This window comes from Oncorhynchus keta, chromosome 19, assembly GCF_023373465.1.
Source record: "Oncorhynchus keta strain PuntledgeMale-10-30-2019 chromosome 19, Oket_V2, whole genome shotgun sequence".
Classification (NCBI taxonomy): Eukaryota; Metazoa; Chordata; class Actinopteri; order Salmoniformes; family Salmonidae; genus Oncorhynchus; species Oncorhynchus keta.
This window is the reverse complement of record NC_068439.1, coordinates 78,647,390-78,664,043: the sequence shown is the minus strand read 5'-3', so window position 1 is coordinate 78,664,043 and position 16,654 is coordinate 78,647,390. Positions and strand designations below refer to the sequence as shown.

General features: G+C 44.8%; 1 protein-coding gene and 1 long non-coding RNA gene across 2 annotated transcripts in view; one reads left to right on the top strand and one right to left on the bottom strand.

Moving 5' to 3' along the window:
* LOC118376246 (G-protein coupled receptor 176) overlaps window positions 1-7,096 on the top strand; it is a 25,258-nt gene extending 18,162 nt beyond the window's left edge. The window contains exons 2-3 of the mRNA XM_035762940.2: window positions 1,442-1,694; window positions 5,845-7,096. Of these exons, the coding sequence (XP_035618833.1) occupies window positions 1,442-1,694; window positions 5,845-7,087 (1,496 nt within the window). The 3' untranslated portion in view covers window positions 7,088-7,096. The remainder of the gene's footprint in view (window positions 1-1,441; window positions 1,695-5,844) is intronic.
* Window positions 7,097-8,145: 1,049 nt separating this feature from the next.
* Window positions 8,146-11,496, bottom strand: LOC127909501 (uncharacterized). Its single transcript, XR_008071552.1, has 4 exons — window positions 8,902-11,496; window positions 8,758-8,865; window positions 8,326-8,721; window positions 8,146-8,253 (listed from the first exon to the last, which is right to left on the bottom strand). It is a non-coding gene; the product is annotated as an uncharacterized LOC127909501 (long non-coding RNA).
* Between the last annotated feature and the right edge of the window lie 5,158 nt (window positions 11,497-16,654).

Here is a 16,654-nt window from a genome sequence, read left to right as displayed (position 1 = left end):
AAGGGAAGGAGGGAGAGAGGGAGAGAGAGGATGATGGGAGTAGGGAAGGAGCCAGGATGGATGGTGGGTTATGTGAAGTGAAGTTCCAGTTTGTGTGCGTGTGTGTGTGTGATGAGTCACAAGCTCTGTGATGTGTGTGGAATGCCAGTGGCACGTCACACCTGTTGCTAAAATGTATCCGTCTTCTTGGCGCCCCTCAGGCCTGCCTCTGCCCTCCAGTTTCAATGGATTGTTTTGACAAACTGATTGTTAAGGCAACTGGAAAAGACAGAAGGGGATGTAAGATCGCTCATTTTTTCAATGTTGTTTATTCCTGACTGTTTTCCAAAAAGCTCTTCCAAAACTCACACATGATATTTCACTGTATTACATTTTCTTACCTTCCCTTATACTGTAAAACCATCACACATTATCCAGTCTAAACACTCTCTCTCCTCCCCTCTCCCTCTTCTCCTGTCTCTGACTCTCTCTCTCTCTCTCTCTCTCTCTCTCTCTCTCTTTCTCTCTCTCTCTCTCTCTCTCTCTCTCTCTCTCTCTCTCTCTCTCTCTCTCTCTCTCTCTCTCTCTCTCTGTCTCCTCTCTTTCTCTCTCTCTCTCCTCTCCCTCCTCTCCTGTCTCTGACTCTCTCTCTCCTCCCCTCTCCCTCCTCTCCTGTTTCTTCCCTCTCTCTCTCTCTCTCTCGCTCTCTCTCTCTCCTCTCTCTCTCTCTCTCTCTCTCTCTCTCTCTCTCTCTCTCTCTCTCTCTCTCTCTCTCTCTCTCTCTCTCTCTCTCTGTCTCCTCTCTCTCTCTCTCTCTCTCCTCTCCCTCCTCCCCTGTCTCTGCCTCTCTCTCTCCTCCCCTCTCCCTCCTCTCCTGTCTCTGCCTCTCTCTCTCCTCCCCTCTCCCTCATCTCCTGTCTCTGCCTTTCTCTCTCTCCTCTCCTCTCCTCTCCTGTCTCTGCCTCTCTCTCTCTCCTCCCCTCTCCCTCCTCTCCTATCTCTGCCTCTCTCTCTCTCCTCCCCTCTCCCTCCTCCCCTCTCCCTCCTCTCCTGTCTCTGCCTCTCTCTCTCCTCCCCTCTCCCTCATCTCCTGTCTCTGCCTTTCTCTCTCTCCTCTCCCTCCTCCCCTGTCTCTCCCTCCTCTCCTGTCTCTGTCTCTGCCTCTCTCTCTCTCCTCCCCTCTCCCTCCTCTCCTGTCTCTGCCTCTCTCTCTCCTCCCCTCTCTCTCCTCTCCTGTCTCTGCCTCTCTCTCTCCTCTCCTCTCCCTCCTCTCCTGTATCTGCCTCTCTCTCTCTCCCTCCCTCTCCTTCCTCTCCTGTCTCTGCCTCTCTCTCTCTCTTCCCCTCTCCATCTTCCTCTCCCTCCCTCTCTCTCTTTTCCTCTCCCTTCCCCTCTCCACCCCCCTCTCTCTGTTTCTCTTTCTCTCTCCCTCCCTCTCCCTCCCTCTCCCTCTCTCTCCCAGGCAATGGCACTGTTTTATGGTGTACCTGCTGTACCAGTGTCTTCAAGTCGGTGACCAGTTGCTTCATTAAGAACCTGGCATGCTCAGGGATCTGTGCGGGTCTGGTGTGTGTTCCCTTTGACGTGGCTCTAGGGGCCAGCCCTCGCTGCTGCTGGTGGCTCCACACTCTGCTGCTCTGCAAGACCCTGAAGTTCCTCCACAAACTCTTCTGCTCCGTCACCGTGCTCAGCTTCGCTGCCATCGCACTCGACAGGTGGGTGATGGCAGGAAAGTCAAACTGCACTGCTGGTAGCTGCAACATATTGCTTATAAAGTGTTGTGATCTTATGTGAAGATAATGTGATAACGTGATAACATGTAAAGCAACATGTGATAACATGTAAAGCAACATGTGATAACATGAAATGTTATGTGACGTGTTCCATTTTTCACATGATTTCACGTCTGAAATTTCACGTGAAAACGTGTTTTATTTTCTGTAACGACTGAAACTAGGCTGAAAATAATTTGTATGTCATATCATAGGAAAAGACACTGCATTCACACAAAATTGCACGAAGTAGGCAGTTAGGATTTTTCACTTCAAATACATCATACTTTGACTAAAACGATTACTGATTGACTTAAATTGTTGTGCAACATCATGGGTGAACTCTGGCCATCGTCTTTCAGCTCGAAAAAAGTGGATTTCTACTGGTATGGGCGTTTTAAAACTGAAAACAGTATAATCTGTTTTTGTACCAGATAAAAGGTCCCTCTATCTCTACTCACCCTGTGTGGTTTGGAGACGGGCTGTACTCCACTCTGCCTGGTGCTGTTTGTCTCTCCTGCAGAGCTCCCTGTTCTGAGCTGCAGCCAAAATAACTGACAGTCCACAGGGAGGGACTCTCTCCCTGACACTCACAGCTACACTCCATTCTACACTCACAGCTACACTCCATTCTACACTCACAGCTACACTCCATTCTACACTCACAGCTACACTCCATTCTACACTCACAGCTACACTCCATTCTATACTCACAGCTACACTCCATTCTACGCTCACAGCTACACTCCATTCTACACTCACAGCTACACTCCATTCTACACTCACAGCTACACTCCATTCTACACTCACAGCTACACTCCATTCTACACTCACAGCTACACTCCATTCTATACTCACAGCTACACTCCATTCTACACTCACAGCTACACTCCATTCTACACTCACAGCTACACTCCATTCTACACTCACAGCTACACTCCATTCTATACTCACAGCTACACTCCATTCTACGCTCACAGCTACACTCCATTCTACACCCACTCCATTCTACACTCACAGCTACACTCCATTCTCAGCTCACAGCTACACTCCATTCTACACTCACAGCTACACTCCATTCTACACTCACAGCTACACTCCATTCTACACTCACAGCTACACTCCATTCTCAGCTCACAGCTACACTCCATTCTACACCCACTCCATTCTACACTCCATTCTATACTCACAGCTACACTCCATTCTATACTCACAGCTACACTCCATTCTCAACTCACAGCTACACTCCATTCTACACTCACAGCTACACTCCATTCTACACTCACAGCTACACTCCATTCTACACTCACAGCTACACTCCATTCTAAACTCACAGCTACACTCCATTCTATACTCACAGCTACACTCCATTCTACACTCACAGCTACACTCCATTCTACACCCACTCCATTCTACACTCACAGCTACACTCCATTCTACACTCACAGCTACACTCCATTCTACACTCACAGCAACACTCCATTCTACACTCACAGCTACACTCCATTCTATACTCACAGCTACACTCCATTCTACACCCACTCCATTCTACACTCACAGCTACACTCCATTCTACACTCACAGCTACACTCCATTCTACGCTCACAGCAACACTCCATTCTACACTCACAGCTACACTCCATTCTGCGCTCACAGCAACACTCCATTCTACACTCCATTCTACACTACATTCTACACTCACAGCTACACTCATTCTATGCTCACAGCTACACTCCATTCTACACTCACTCATTGCGTTTACTTGATAGCTACCTACACAAATAGCTAGCTAGAACATTTCAAAGCAATACAAATAAGTTCTCCAGTAGACATCTACACTCCATGCTACGGTCACTCCATTCTACACTCACAACTACACTCCATGCTACGGTCACTCCATTCTACACTCACAACTACACTCCATTCTACACTCACAGCTACACTCCATTCTACACTCACAGCTACACTCCATTCTACGCTCACAGCTACACTCCATTCTACACTCACAGCAACACTTCATTCTACACTGAGCTACACTCCATTCTACACTGAGCTACACTCCATTCTACACTCACTCCATTCTACACTGAGCAACACTCCATTCTACACTCACTCCATTCTACACTCAATCTATTCTACGCTCTTTTGCTCTGTCACTACACTCTCTTCTTCTTCACTGCTACACTTTCTCTTCCCTCCTCTTCCTTCACCGCTATACTCGCTCACTCAGTCACTCACTCAGTCACTCACTCAGTCACTCACTCACTCACTCACTCACTCACTCACTCACTCACTCACTCACTCACTCACTCACTCACTCGCCTCTTTCCTCTTCCATGTGTATTTTGTCCACATCAGACTCTCCACAGCTCAGTAAGATATCTCTCTCTCTCTCCCTCCTGCTTGCTCCACTTAGCCACACAAAACCCCCACATATTCTCATTCATACTGGAGAAGGTCTTCTGTTCAACCAGTCAAGGGTTCTGTGAATGAGAGCGGGAAACAATGATAGGTGTGCTACTATCCTTCTTCAGTCTATTTCCAACTTACCCTCTTCTCTTTCCTCTGCAGGGTAGTTTACATGCATATTTGACCCATCTAGTTAGTTAGTTAGTTAGGTAGGTAGGTAGGTAGGTAGCTACAGCGATGTTAGTTTACCTCGGGGGTAGGTAGGTAGGTAGGTAGGTAGGTACAGCGATGTTAGTTTACATCAGGGGTAGGTAGGTAGGTAGCTCCAGCGATGTTAGTTTACATCAGGGGTAAACCCCCACGATGTTATTGCCTCATTCATAGGTAGGTAGGAAGGTAGGTAGGTAGGTAGGTAGCTACAGCAACCAGTTTACATCAGGGGTAGGTAGGTAGGTAGAATAGGTAGGTAGGTAGGAAGGAAGGAAGGTAGGTAGGTATCCTTCTGTTGGTTTACATCAGGGGTAGGTAGGTAGGTAGGTTCCTAGGTAGGTAGGTTTACAGCGATGTTATTTACATCAGGGGTAGGTAGGTAGGTAGGTAGGTAGGTAGGTAGGTAGGTAGTTAGTTAGGGGTAGGTAGGTAGGTAGGTAGGTAGGTAGGTAGGTAGGTAGGTAGGTAGGAAGGAAGGAAGGAGGGAAGGTAGGTAGCTTCAGCGATGTTGGTTTACATCAGGGGTAGGTAGGTAGGTAGGTAGGTAGGTAGGTACAGCGATGTTAGTTTACCTCAGGGGGGTAGGTAGGTAGGTAGCTGCAGCGATGTTAGTTTGCCTCAGGGGTAGGTAGGTAGGTAGGTAGGCAGGCGATGGTTTACATCAGGGGTAGGTAGGTAGGTAGGTAGGTAGCTGCAGCGATGTTAGTTTACATCAGGGGTAGGTAGGTAGGTAGGTAGCTGCAGCGATGTTAGTTTACATCAGGTAGGTAGGTAGGTAGGTACAGCGATGTTAGTTTACCTCAGGGGTAGGTAGGTAGGTAGGTAGCTACAGCGATGTTAGTTTACATCAGGGGTAGGTAGGTAGGTAGGTAGGTAGGTAGGTAGGTAGGTAGGTAGGTAGCTTCAGGCGATGGTTTACATCAGGGGTAGGTAGGTAGGTAGGTAGGTAGGTAGGACAGGATGTTAGTTTACATCAGGGGTAGGTAGGTAGGTAGGTAGCTGCAGCGATGTTAGTTTACCTCAGGGGTAGGTAGGTAGGTAGGTAGGTAGGTAGGTAGGTAGGCAGCGATGTTAGTTTACCTCAGGGGTAGGTAGGTAGGTAGGTAGCTGCAGCGATGTTAGTTTGCCTCAGGGGTAGGTAGGTAGCTGCAGCGATGTTAGTTTACATCAGGGGTAGGTAGGTAGGTACAGCGATGTTAGTTTACCCCCTGATCTACATCGAACACACAAAGCCTTCGTAGTTACTACTGTCCTGATCTTCATCGAACACACAAACCTTCGTAGTTACTATTGTCCTGATCTAACACTCAGAGAACAGAATGCTTACATTGGATACGTGTTCTTCTGTTGCTTTTGTTTTGACTCAGTATGTACTGGTTAATGTTACGGATAAAAGTGTCACTGCAGAGGCTCAACTCAGTGTGAATGAATGCTCTGCGGTGTGTAATGTTGTCTATCCTCTCCTCCTCTCTAGGTACTACTCTGTCCTCTACCCTCTGGAGAGGAAGATCTCAGACGCCAGGTCACGTGACCTTGTCATCTACATCTGGATCCACGCCACCATCGCCAGTGTGCCCGTGTTCGCCTTAACCAACGTTACGGACGTGTACGCCACCTCGTCCTGTTCCGACGCCCGCGCCCGCTCCCTGGGTCACATGGTCTACGTGTTGACCTACAACGTAACCACGGTGATCCTTCCGCTCGTTGTCGTCTTCCTGTTAATGGTCCTGATTCGCAGAGCTCTCAACGCCAGCCAGAACAAGAAGGTGATCATCGCAGCATTAAGAACACCTCAGAACTCCATCTCCATCCCGTATGTCTCTCAACGCGAGGCTGAGCTACATGCTACGTTACTGGCTGTGGTGTTAGCCTTCTCAGCCTGTAGCGCCCCCTATGGGGCGTTGGTGGTATACCGCACTCTTCTCGGGGACGGGGAAGACTTGTCCCTTTCTCTCCATCTCACGGCCATCTGGCTGCCCAAGGTGTCTCTCCTCACCAACCCTCTGCTGTTTCTGACGGTGAACGGCTCGGCTCGACGCTGCCTGTTTGATGTTCTAGTCCGGGTACACAGACGCTACAGCCGGCGTAACGTGGTCAGCACTGGGAATCTGGGGCTGAGGGGCGAGGGAGGGTTGGGAGGGTCTGGGACCCTGGAGGGGTCTGCTCGCGCTGGGAGCCAGCTCCTGGAGATGTTTAATATCGGACAGCAGCAGATCTTTAGGCCGACCGATGAAGAGGAGGAGGAGGTGGAGAATGCGAGCCCTTCATTAGGGTCAGGGGTGGGGGGCTGTCCTCATCCCAATGAGAACCACCACCAGGCAGGAGGAGGAGGGGGAGGAGGGAGACATGGAGGGAAGGTGGTTCTACAGAAAGAGACCGAACCAACCAGAGAGAGCATCCCGGTAACTAAAGAACAACCTCCTCTCTTATTGCCCGAGGTCTCACCTGTCCGTGCCTGTGCTTACACCTCCTCGTCACAGGTGGCGCCAGCAACCCCCACGGAGCCCGAGGACGCCACCCAGTTTGGGTTCGGGCCATTCGAGCTGCCGCCCCAGTGGCTGCCGGAGACCAGGAACAGTAAAAAGAGGCTCCTCCCACCGCTAGGGAACACCCCAGAGGAACTGATCCAGACCAAACAGCCACGACCAAGGCCAGAACGACGAATCAGCAGGAACAACAAGGTCAGCACCTTCCCCACATCGACCCCTGAACTATAAACCCCGACCTTTGAACTGATGGCCCCTGATCACAGCTATCGGCGGAGGTCAGCATGTAGATGATTTGTGATCCGTTTTGTGTCAATGACTGGGTACAAAGTCAGTGGAGGAAACCTCACCTGATCAACCACCTGACCAACCACCTGTTCAACCACCTGACCAACTATCTGACCAATCACCTGATCAACCACCTGACCAACCACCTGCCCAAGGGCCCCCTGTAAGAGAGAACAGAAAGTACAACTCCAGAGCTCGATGAGTCTGTCTCATTGTTGATTCTCTCTGTCGTGTAATGCAGTGGTTCCCAAACGTTTTATAGTCCCGTACCCCTTCAAACATTCAACCTCCAGCTGTATCCCCTCTAGCATCAGGGTCAGCGCACTCTCAAATGTTGTTTTTTTGCCATCATTGTAAGCCACACACACACACACACACACACACACACACACACACACACACACACACACACACACACACACACACACACACACACACACACACACAATGAGTGTGAGTTTTTGTCACAACCTAGCTCATGGGGAAGTGACAAAGAGCTCTTATAGGACGAGGTCACAAATAATAGGATAATAATAATCAATAATTTTGCTCTTTATTTAGCCATCTTACATATAAAACCTTATCTGTTCATGGAAAATTGTGAAAAACTCACCACAGGTTAATGAGAAGGGTGTGCTTGAAAGGATGCACATAACTCTGACATGTTGGGTTGTATTGGAGAGAGTCTCAGTCTTAAATCATTTTCCACACAGTCTGTGCCTGTATTTAGTTTTCATGCTCGTGAGGGCCGAGAATCCACTCTCACATAGGTACGTGGTTGCAAAGGACGTCAGTGTCTTAACAGCGCGATTTGCCAAGGCAGGATACTCTGAACGCAGCCCTATTCATAAATCTGGCAGTGGCTTCTGATTCAATTCTATTTTCACAGAACCGCTTGTTGCAATTTAGATGAAGCTCTCTTGTTCAGATATCGGTAAGTGGACTGGAGGCAGGGCATGAAAGGGATAACGAATCCAGTCGTTTGTCTGTTTCGGGAATGCTATATCCCATTTGACATTGTCTGTAAGCTTGAGTTCATTTGCACACAAAAAATCATATGATGATGGAAAGACCTGTGTGTTGTCCGTGTTAATGCAGACAGAGAAGACCTGTGTGTTGTCCGTGTTAATGCAGACAGAGAAGACCTGTGTGTTGTCCTTGTTAATGCAGACAGAGAAGACCTGTGTGTTGTCCGTGTTCATGCAGACAGAGAAGACCTGTGTGTTGTCCGTGTTAATGCAGACAGAGAAGACCTGTGTGTTGTCCTTGTTAATGCAGACAGAGAAGACCTGTGTGTTGTCCGTGTTAATGCAGACAGAGAAGACCTGTGTGTTGTCCGTGTTCATGCAGACAGAGAAGACCTGTGTGTTGTCCGTGTTAATGCAGACAGAGAAGACCTGTGTGTTGTCCGTGTTAATGCAGACAGAGAAGACCTGTGTGTTGTCCGTGTTAATGCAGACAGAGAAGACCTGTGTGTTGTCCGTGTTCATGCAGACAGAGAAGACCTGTGTGTTGTCCGTGTTAATGCAGACAGAGAAGACCTGTGTGTTGTCCGTGTTCATGCAGACAGAAAAGACCTGTGTGTTGTCCGTGTTAATGCAGACAGAGAAGACCTGTGTGTTGTCCGTGTTAATGCAGACAGAAAAGACCTGTGTGTTGTCCGTGTTAATGCAGACAGAGAAGACCTGTGTGTTGTCCGTGTTAATGCAGACAGAGAAGACCTGTGTGTTGTCCGTGTTCATGCAGACAGAGAAGACCTGTGTGTTGTCCGTGTTAATGCAGACAGAGAAGACCTGTGTGTTGTCCGTGTTAATGCAGACAGAAAAACTTCTCCAACTTCTTAATCATAGCCTTAATATTGTCCCACATATTGAATATAGTTGCGGAGAGTCCATGTAATCCTAGATTCAGATCATTCAGGCGATAAAAAACATCACCCAGATAGGCCAGTCGTGTGAGAAACCCGTCATCATGCAAGCGGTCAGACAGGTGAAAAGGATGGTCATTAAAGAACTTTAAGAAAATACACGAGAGTTCAGGGGCCTTGCTTTAACAGTTAACAATTTTCACTGTAGTGTGCAAAACGTCTTTTAAGCTTTCAGGCATTCTCTTGGCAGCAAGAGCCTCTCGGTGGATGCTGCAGTGGACCCAAGTGGTGTCGTGAGCAACCGCTTGCACGCGTGTTACCACTCCACTATGTCTCCCTGTCATGGCTTTTGCGCCATCAGTACAGATACCAACACATCTTGACCACCAAAGTCCATTTGATGTCACAAAGCTGTCCAGTACTTTAAAAAATATCCTCTCATGTTGTCCTGGTTTCCGGTGGTTGCAGAAGAGGATGAACATATTATTAGTAGTATTATTATTACATAAATGTAACAGACATATACCAGGAGCTGTGCCAGGCCTGCCACATCTGTTGACTCATCCAGCTGTAACACATATAATTAATTGGCTTGTATGCGAAGAAATAATTGTTTCAAACATCTCCTGCCGTGTCACTGATGTGAAACTGTGTTGTTTGATGAAGACGTTGTCTGTATAGTTTTTTGGGCCTTTCCCCCCCCCCAGCATTGTCCATATTGTATTTATTTAACCAGGCAAGTCAGTTAAGAACACATTCTTATTTCCAATGACAGCATAGGAACTGCCTGTTCAGGGGTCAGCTCGGGGGTTTGAACTTCCGGTTACTAGTCCAACACTCTAACCACTAGGCTACCCTGCCGCCCCATTTCCACGGCAGCAGGAAGAATTAAGTCCTCCACAATAGTATGAGGCTTTCCTGTCCCAGCCACTCGGTAACTCACCATATAAGACACTTCTAGCCCCTTCTTATTAATGGTATCTGTTGCTTTTATACATGTCTTACTACTCGAAAGTCATCTTTATTCTAACTCAAAAAACTCCTGTGTCTTGTTTTTCAAATTGTTATGTTTCGTTTCTAAATGTCTGGTTTCCCGCGAGAGAGTAACAGTTAATGTGATTGGATGAGTAACAGTTAATGTTATTGGATGAGTAACGGTGAATGTGATTGGATGAGTAACAGTTAATGTGATTGGATGAGTAACGGTGAATGTGATTGGATGAGTAACAGTTAATGTGATTGGATGTTAATTATTTGACTAGGATACCTGTATTTGACATTGTGTTGTTATTTCGCTGAACATTAGATGGTTTCATTTTATTTTTGGCAGTGAAACAAGGCTACTCAGGCGAGAAATAAACCTCATCCAAATGTATAGCCACGTTCAAAAATATAAATGTACTGTTTAAAAAATGTGAGAGAATTTTTAATAAAAAAAAAATGTGAATCATATTTTTATTTGGCGTACCTCCGACGGCATTGCGTACCCCAGTTTGTGAATACCTGGTGTAATGAATAAATGTTATGTAAATAACAGGCTAGTAGGTAAAAGGCCGCGCACCAGGCCTCGCACAACACCTAATAGCCCAGGTCTAATGTCTAAAGCCACGTTTTTCTGGAGACATTGGTCGATCCCAATCTCTTCGTGGTCCTTTATAGCTCAGTTGGTGCTTGTAACGGCGCGGTGGTGGGTTTTATTCCTGGGATCATCCTTACGTAAAACAGAACGGTATGGACGCATGACTGTATGTCGCTTTGGATAAAAGCATCTGCTAAATGGCATATTTATTATATATTATCCCCAATGTCCTGGTTTGGATGTTCTCGCTTAAAAAAAATTATAATATACCTTTCCATGAAACAGTTGATTTGTACTGGCACTGCTGAACGGGGCAGCAGGGGCTTAAAAACCTTTTCAATACCTCTGTTTTATTCAACGTAATTAGTCCAATCAATTCAATCTAGTTTATTTCTAAGAAAATGTTGGACTTCAGGCCAATGATGTATTGGAACGTACACACATTTCATTCTTGGAAGGACACATTTACATTGGGATTGACATGGATAGCTGAGTAACACGAAAACTGGATGTATCATAGATTCTGGGTGTTTCTGAAGGTGTTTTTCCAAAACATATTCTAACACGATTCAACTGGCATCAAGTCTTTTATCTGTGTCAAACCTTTCACTTTTGCGTTGACATCGTGTCACCGCGGTATTTTCTCTTGAGTTGTTTTTCTTTCAAAAGGATGATATATTTCATTTAGAAACATCTGTAAAGCCTTGAGTCGTAGCTGTCCACATGTGGGTTTAATCTGCATTATATCTTACTTTGGAGTTCTTTCTCTAGAGTAGAACAGGTGTCTTCAGGTGTGTTGAATATCATTCCTTTCCAATGCCAACCCTTTGTACTACAGATATAGTGACTTCAATGCAATGAATAACATGATAAGTGCAATTGTACAGTATGCAAATAAAATAACTTTGAATTAACAGAATTGTCCTCGTGCTTTGTTCATATTCTACAATGAAATTCTTCAGTGTTCTTCAACCTCCTGTTCCTGGACTGGCCCCAGTCGGTGAGATATCGCTTTCCGGTCCCTGAGATGCTAGAGTGTTAGTTTTGATGTTAGCTGTACCTCAGGAGGGAAAAACACATAGTTTTCCTGGTCCCAGATCTGTTTCTGCTCTTGCAAACTTCCTTGCTCATTGCTCAAACCAATGAGTGACAAGGAGTTGGCATTATGACTGGCAACTGACTATCCTACCGATCCTTGACTTCGGCGATGTCATTTACAAAATAGCCTCCAACACTCTACTCAGCAAATTGGATGCAGTCTATCGCAGTGCCATCCGTTTTGTCACCAAAGTCCCATATACTATCCACCACTGCGACTTGTATGCTTTTGTTGACTGGCCCTTGCTTCATATTCGTCGCCAAACCCCCTGGTTCCAGGTCATCTACAAGTCTCTGCTAGGTAAAGCCTCGCCTTATCTCAGCTCACTGGTCACCATAGCAGCACCCACCCGTAGCACACGCTCCAGCAGGTATATCTCACTGGTCACCCCCAAAAAACAATTCCTCCTTTGGTCGTCTTTCCTTCCAGTTCTCTGCTGCCAATGACTGGAACGAACTGCAAAAATCTCTCTCATATCTCCCTCTCTAGCTTTAAGCAACAGCTGTCAGAGCAGCTCACAGATCACTGCACCTGTACATAGCCCATCTGTAAATAGCCCATTCAACTACCTCATCCCCATACTGTTATTTTATTTTATTTTATTTTTTTGCTCCTTTGCACCCCAGTATCTCTACTTGCACACTTATCTTCTGCACATCTATCACTCCAGTGTTTAATTGTTATATTGTCATTATTTCATCACTATGGCCTATTTATTGCCTCACCTCCCTTATCCTACCTCATTTGCACACACTGTATATAGACTTTTTCTATTGTATTATTGACTGTACGTTTGTTTATTCCATGTGTAACTCTGTGTTGTTGTTTGTGTCGCACATCTTTGCTTTATCTTGGCCAGGTCGCAGTTGTAAATGAGAACTTGTTCTCAACTAGCCTACCTGGTTAAATAAAGGTGAAATAAAAAACACATACACATATTTAACAGAGGTTATTGCAGGTGTAGCAAAAATGATTGTGTTCCCAACAGTGCAGTAGTATCTAACAATTCACAACAATACACACAAGTCTAAACGTTTTTTTTTTTTTAAAGAAATATGCCCGTCCCTGTTTATATAACAGATTGAGAAACACTCCTAATGGACCATCCCTAGCAGAGGGTCAGTCCAAAATGTCCTATTTCCTATATAGTGCACTACTTTTTGACCTTCTCTTCAAAAGTAGTGCACTATAAAGGGAACAGGGTGCCTTTTAGGATGCAGCCCCGAGAGGCTGGAGTGAGGGGAAAGATTTCCTACCTACCAAGTCTCCACGGATCAATTCTATTGACTCTACAGAGAAGCTGCAGATCAATACGGCTCCATTTACAACACAGTCTGCATGTTATAAATGAAATGAGAAATACATATAGGCCTAACGAAAGTCTCTTGATCAATTGATAGTCAGATTGAATCTACAACCCTTTATATAAAGATATTTTATTGTAGCGCTTGTAGTCACAAGGTCTGAATCATGTACTTTGTCATTTAGGTTTTTTTTTGAACGCGATGGTGGTCACTGACTGAGATTTATATGCTATCAACATGTCAACATACATTGTCAAGGAAAAGTATGTGAACCCTTTGGAAATACCTGGATTTCTGCATAAATTGGTCATACAATTTCATCTGATCTCCATCTAAGTCACAACAATAGACAAACACAGTCTGCTTAAACTAATAAAACACAAATGATTATATGTTGTGATGTCTTTATTGAACACACCGCGTAAACATTCACAGTGCAGGGTGGGAAAAGTATGTGAACCCTTGGATTTAATAACTGGTTGACCCTCCTTTGGCAGCAATAACCTCAACCAAACATTTTCTGTAGTTGCGGATCAGACCTGCACAACGACCATTCCTCTTTACAAAACTGTTTAAGTTCAGAAATATTCTTGGGATGTCTGGTGTGAACTGCTCTCGAGGTCATGTCACAGCATCTCAATCAGGTTGAGGTCAGGACTCTGACTGGGCCACTCCAGAACAGGAGTCTGACTGGGCCACTCCAGAACAGGACTCTGACTGGGCCACTCCAGAACAGGAGTCTGACTGGGCCACTCCAGAAGGCATATTTTCGTCTGTTGACGCCATTGTGTTGTTGATTTACTTCTGTGTTTTGGGTCGTTGTCCTGTTGCACCACCCAACTTCTGTTCAGCTTCAATTGACAGACAGATAGCCTAACATTCTCCTGCAAAATGCCTCTATAAACTTGGGAATTAATTTTTCTGTTGACGATAGCAAGCTGTCCAGGCCCTGAGGCAGCAAAGTAGCCCCAAACCATGATGCTCCCTCCACCAGACTTTACAGTTGGGATGAGGTTTTGATGTTGGTGTGTTGTGCCTTTTGTTCTCCACACATAGTGTGTTCCTTCCAAAACAACTCAACTGTAGTTTCATCTGTCCACGGAACATTTTGCCAGTAGCGCTATGGAACATCCAGGTGCACTTTTTGCAAACGTCAGACGTGCAGCAATGTTTTTTTTGGACAGCAGTGTCTTCTTCTGTGGTGTCCTCCCATGAACACCATTCTTGTTTAGTGTTTTACGTATCGAAGTTTCGTCAACAGAGACGTTAGCATGTTCCAGAGATTTCTAGATTTCTGCTGGACACTCTAGGATTCTTCTTAACCTCATTGAGCATTCTGCAATGTGCTCTTGCAGTCATCTTTGCAGGACGGCCAATCATAGGGAGAGTAGCAGCAGTGCTGAACTTTCTCCATTTATAGACAATTTGTCTTACCGTGGACTTATGAACATCAAGGCTTTTAGAGATACTTTGTAACCCTTTCCAGCTTTATGCAAGTCAACAATTCTTAATCTTCGGTCTTCTGAGATCTCTTTTGTTCGAGGCATGGTTCACATCAGGCAATACTTCTTGTGAATAGCAAACTCACATTTTGTGAGTGTTTTTTAAAGGGCAAGGCAGCTCTAACCAACATCTCCAATCTTGTCTCATTGATTGGACAAGAGGTTAGCTGACTCCTGACTCCAATTAGCTTTTGGAGAAGTCATTAGCCTAGCATACTTTTTCCAACCTACACTGTGAATGTTTAAATTATGTATTCAATATGACAAGAAAAATACAAACATTTGTGTGTTAATAGTCTATGTTTGTTTATTATTGTGACTTAGATGAAGATCAGATCAAATGTCATGACTAATTTATACAGAAATCCAGGTAATTCCAAAGGGTTCATATACTTTTTCTTGCCCATGTAATTAAACAATACTCATGTTTTTGTTACCAACTAATCCACGTCAATACAGAAACATCAGCCATTGTAAACATCAGTCATTGTAAACATCAGCCATTGTATCGCTTACCCTGATATCTAAGATGAAAGCCCTAGAAAGCCCTAGAGCAACAGAACCTCCTCTTTCGATTACCTTCTGACACTGAGTAAACAGCAACCCAGAATGTCTCTAAATATACAGAACAAAAATCTAAACGCAACATGTAACAATTTCTATGATTTTACTGAGTTACAGTTAATATAAGGATATGAATCAATTGAAATAAATAAATTAGGCCCTAATCTTCTTTATACATTTCTTTACCCCCTTTTTCTCCCCAATTTCATGGTATTCAACTGGTAGTTACAGTCCTGTCGCAATCGCTGCAACTCCCGTATGGACTTGGGAGAGGCGAAGGTCCGTGCATCCTCCGAAACACAAGCTTGCCAAGCCACACTGCTTCTTGACGCAATGCCCAGTTAAAAACGTATTGGTGACAGGGGGGCAGTATTGAGTAGCTTGGATGAATAAGTTGCCCAGAGTAAACTGCCTGCTACTCTGTCCCAGATGCTAATATATGCATATTATTAGTAGTATTGGATAGAAAACACACACGTTTCTAAAACCGTTTGAATGATGTCTGTGAGTATAACAGAACTCATATGGCATGCGAAAACCTGAGAAAAATCCAACCAGGAAGTGGAAAATCTGAGGCTTGTAGGTTTTCAAAGCTTGGCCTATCGAATACATAGACAGTGTCTAAGGGGTCATTTTTCACTTCCTAAGGCTTCCACTGGATGTCAACCGTCTTTTGAAACTTGTTTGAGGATTCTACTATAAAGGAGGTGCTCATGAGACCTGTTGGTGTCAGTGGTCTGGCAGAGTGCTTGGGTCTCATGGCGCGCGTTCGCGAGAGAGTTAGCTTTCTTTCCATTGCTTTTCTTCAAACATAGGAATTCTCCGGTTGGAACATTAATTGAACATTTAAAACATCCTAATGATTGATTCTATAATTAGTTTGACAGTTTTCCACGGACTGTTATATAACTTTTTGAACTTTTCGTCCGACGTTCTGCTGGACCTGAACGCGCGTTTGAATTTTCTTACCAAACGCCCTAACAAAAGGATCTATTTGGACATAAATGATGGACATTATCGAACAAATCAAGCATTTATTGTGGACCTGGGATTCCTGGGAGTGGATTCTGATGAAGATCATCAAAGGTAAGTGAATATTTCTAATGCTATTTTTGACTAATGTTGACTACACAATATGACAGATATCGCTTTGGCTTCTTTGTTGTCTGAACTTTGTTCTCAGATTATTGCATGGTTTGCCTTTTCCGTAAAGTTTTTTTGAAATCTGACACAGCGATTGCATTAAGGAGAAGTATATCTCTAATTCCATGTATAATAGTTGTATCTTTATCAATGTTTATTATGAGTATTTCTGTAATTTGATGGGGCTCTAAGCTAAATCATTCCATGTTTTAGAACTACTGAACGTAACGCGCCAATGTAAAATGAGATTTTTAAAATATAAATATGCACATTACCGAACAAAACATACATGGGTAACATGAAGTCCTATGAGTGTCATCTGATGAAGATCATCAAAGGTTAGTGATTAATTGGATCTCTATTTGTGCTTTTTGTGACTCCTCTCTTTGGCTGGAAAAATGGCTGTGTTTTTCTGTGAGTTGGTGGTGACCTAACATAATCGTTTGTGGTGT